Source organism: Cyprinodon variegatus, unplaced genomic scaffold (genome assembly GCF_000732505.1).
Source record: "Cyprinodon variegatus isolate N-32 unplaced genomic scaffold, C_variegatus-1.0 Scaffold1448, whole genome shotgun sequence".
Lineage (NCBI taxonomy): Eukaryota > Metazoa > Chordata > Actinopteri > Cyprinodontiformes > Cyprinodontidae > Cyprinodon > Cyprinodon variegatus.
In genome coordinates, this window is record NW_015151901.1 from 41,039 (window position 1) to 43,313 (window position 2,275).

At 49.0% G+C, this 2,275-nt stretch overlaps 1 protein-coding gene across 5 annotated transcripts in view; it reads right to left on the reverse strand.

The window, feature by feature from the left end:
• Positions 1-6: 6 nt before the first annotated feature.
• Positions 7-2,275, reverse strand: part of LOC107103435 (protein TMEPAI-like) — a 39,023-nt gene continuing 36,754 nt past the window's right edge. For 4 of the 5 annotated variants that reach the window (XM_015403146.1, XM_015403143.1, XM_015403142.1 and 1 more), the window contains exon 5: positions 7-2,061. In XM_015403146.1, the coding sequence (XP_015258632.1) occupies positions 1,770-2,061 (292 nt within the window). In that variant the 3' untranslated portion in view covers positions 7-1,769. The remainder of the gene's footprint in view (positions 2,062-2,275) is intronic. The other variant, XM_015403145.1, reaches the window with a different exon arrangement.

The following is a 2,275-nucleotide window of genomic DNA, read 5'->3' on the forward strand; positions in this document are numbered from 1 at the left end:
ATCTCATCTCCGGCTTCAGGTCAGATCATCGTCTTCTGCTTTTATTTTGACGGGACAGGCTGCTGTTAACACTCGTGTCACTTTTTAACACTCAGGTGTGTCTAGTTTCAACAGCCCATCATGAGTTAAAGAAACAAAGACAAAGCAGAAACTAAAGCATATCAGGAAATACTTGTGGTCGGTTCTGCTAAACATCAGAACCTGGTTTAGGCAGAACACCACTGATTTAGAAACGTCATGAAGCAGGAGGAAAGCAGCTCTAAGGTCTCTGCTTGCTGCCACTGGCCCACTCAGGATTGTTTGGCCCACTCAGGATTGTGGACTCGGTTCTGTTGCAGTAAAGTGCTCAGAGATGCCCACTGAAAGAGGAGAAGTTTGGGTTTCTAGCGGCGCTAGGTCTGCCCTATGCACAGCCAACCATCGGACGATCAGGGACCTGCTGGGTAACAGGCTTTCTTCCTGAGTTACGCTCCACAACGAGGACATTCGCCGTCTCTCTGCTAATGAACAAATAAAAGATAGAAAACACCTAATTCTACTCTACTCTACTTCTACGTTCCACATGATCTGGATTGGCTCAGACGCCCGTTAGACGCTGCAGAGTGATTCGGCTGGAGGAACGTGTGTGCTTCATCGATTGGTCGAGGTAGTAGCAGCTTTGGATTGCTAATGATTCGGCCGACAGGGATGAGAGACGGAGAGAGATCCGGGGTTTCTGATTGGACCCACAGGGTTGCTGACCTCTGATCGGCCCGCTGGACTCAGACGTTTGCATAAACTGGAGATTCTTTTTTTCTATGGTGCAGAAACGTCGTCTGAGTCCTTTGGACCAAAGTCAGATCTTCCCATCGACTGATGTTTGCTGCTGTGCACAGAGCTGCTCCTAAAACGCCGCCGCTTCTCCTCTTTAACCCAAACAGAGAGCTCCTTCCCAATAAGAGTCCCTCTCTAATGACCCATCATTCTAAACAAAATAGTGCAATTCTTTTCAGCAAATATATAAATAACTCTAACTTCGTGCTTTTCTGCTCTCGTTTTGCATACGTGTGTATATATACCCCATAAGTCGTGAAGAAATGTGTTCGTCTCCATGTTGGCACCCTGGCGTGTTTCTCACGACTCTTTTTTTTAAATAAATGAATGCATCAAGTTTTCAAAGAGATCCCTCCATTCTCAGCTGCAGATCGTTTTCCTCTGCAGATGACAGTTGGACTTTGTGCAAACGTCTTCAGAAGACATCAAATTGAAACCAGGATGCGTGAATCTCCTGCAGGAGTCGGTCTTTGTAAGGCGGAGCTTCAGGCCTGAGGACGTTTAGCACGGTGCTACACCTGCTGAGCTACGTTACAACCACATCGGCTAAATCTACACTGGGAATATGTGCTTTCACGCCCCGCTGGCGAGGCCAAGCTCGGAGCAGGAGCAACAGAGGATTATCAAAAAGGAAATGAACAAATCCTGCAGAAGCGAAGACGATTGAAGCGTTTTGCAGGATTGGAAATGATCCGTTCTCCAGAAACAAACAGAACAGCTAAACACTGAGAACAAAGACGATGGAGGAAGGATGAGGAACGTGAGGAGGAGGCTTTCATCCACCTTCATCTTCTCCTTGTTCATCTGAAGTGCTCATCATACCTGAAGCAGGAGATGAGGAGAAGCTCGGAGGTTTCCAGATGTTCTCCCCAAAGAGAAACGCAGGAGCAGTGAAGCTTCAGCGTTTACAGTCTGACCAAACATCAGCGTTGGCTGAGCTGATGGAGAAGGTCCAGTCACACCTGCTGAGGTTTGTGGGATTTCTCCTTGCTGTTCCTGTTCTCCACCCTCCCCTGCGGCCTGAGCAGGCCGTGGATGATGGAGGACGGCGCCCCCTGCAGCGGCGACATGGCCCCACGGCTCTGGCTGGAGTTCAGCGTCGCTGGGTGGAAAAAATGCCCGATAGCCTCACTGTAGGTCGGGGGAGTTCCTTCCACTCCAGGGTTCTGTTTCTGCTGCCGGGTCAAGGCCTCCTGGGCCTCCAGGACACTGATACCAGAATAAGCGCTCGGGGGAGGGGCCTGCAGCCTGGGAACAGAGGATGGAAGACTGAGAACCAGCAGATACAGAAGAAGAAACAAAGTCAGCAATAGAGCTCTAGACTATTAGAGGAGACAAAGATCCGCCCATAAGGAACCAGAACATAAACGTCCGTGAGGCAGACACCCTGTCTACTTTTAAGGCTAGGCTTAAAACTTTCCTTTTTGATAAAGCTTCTAGTTAGAGTGGCTCAGGTTATCCT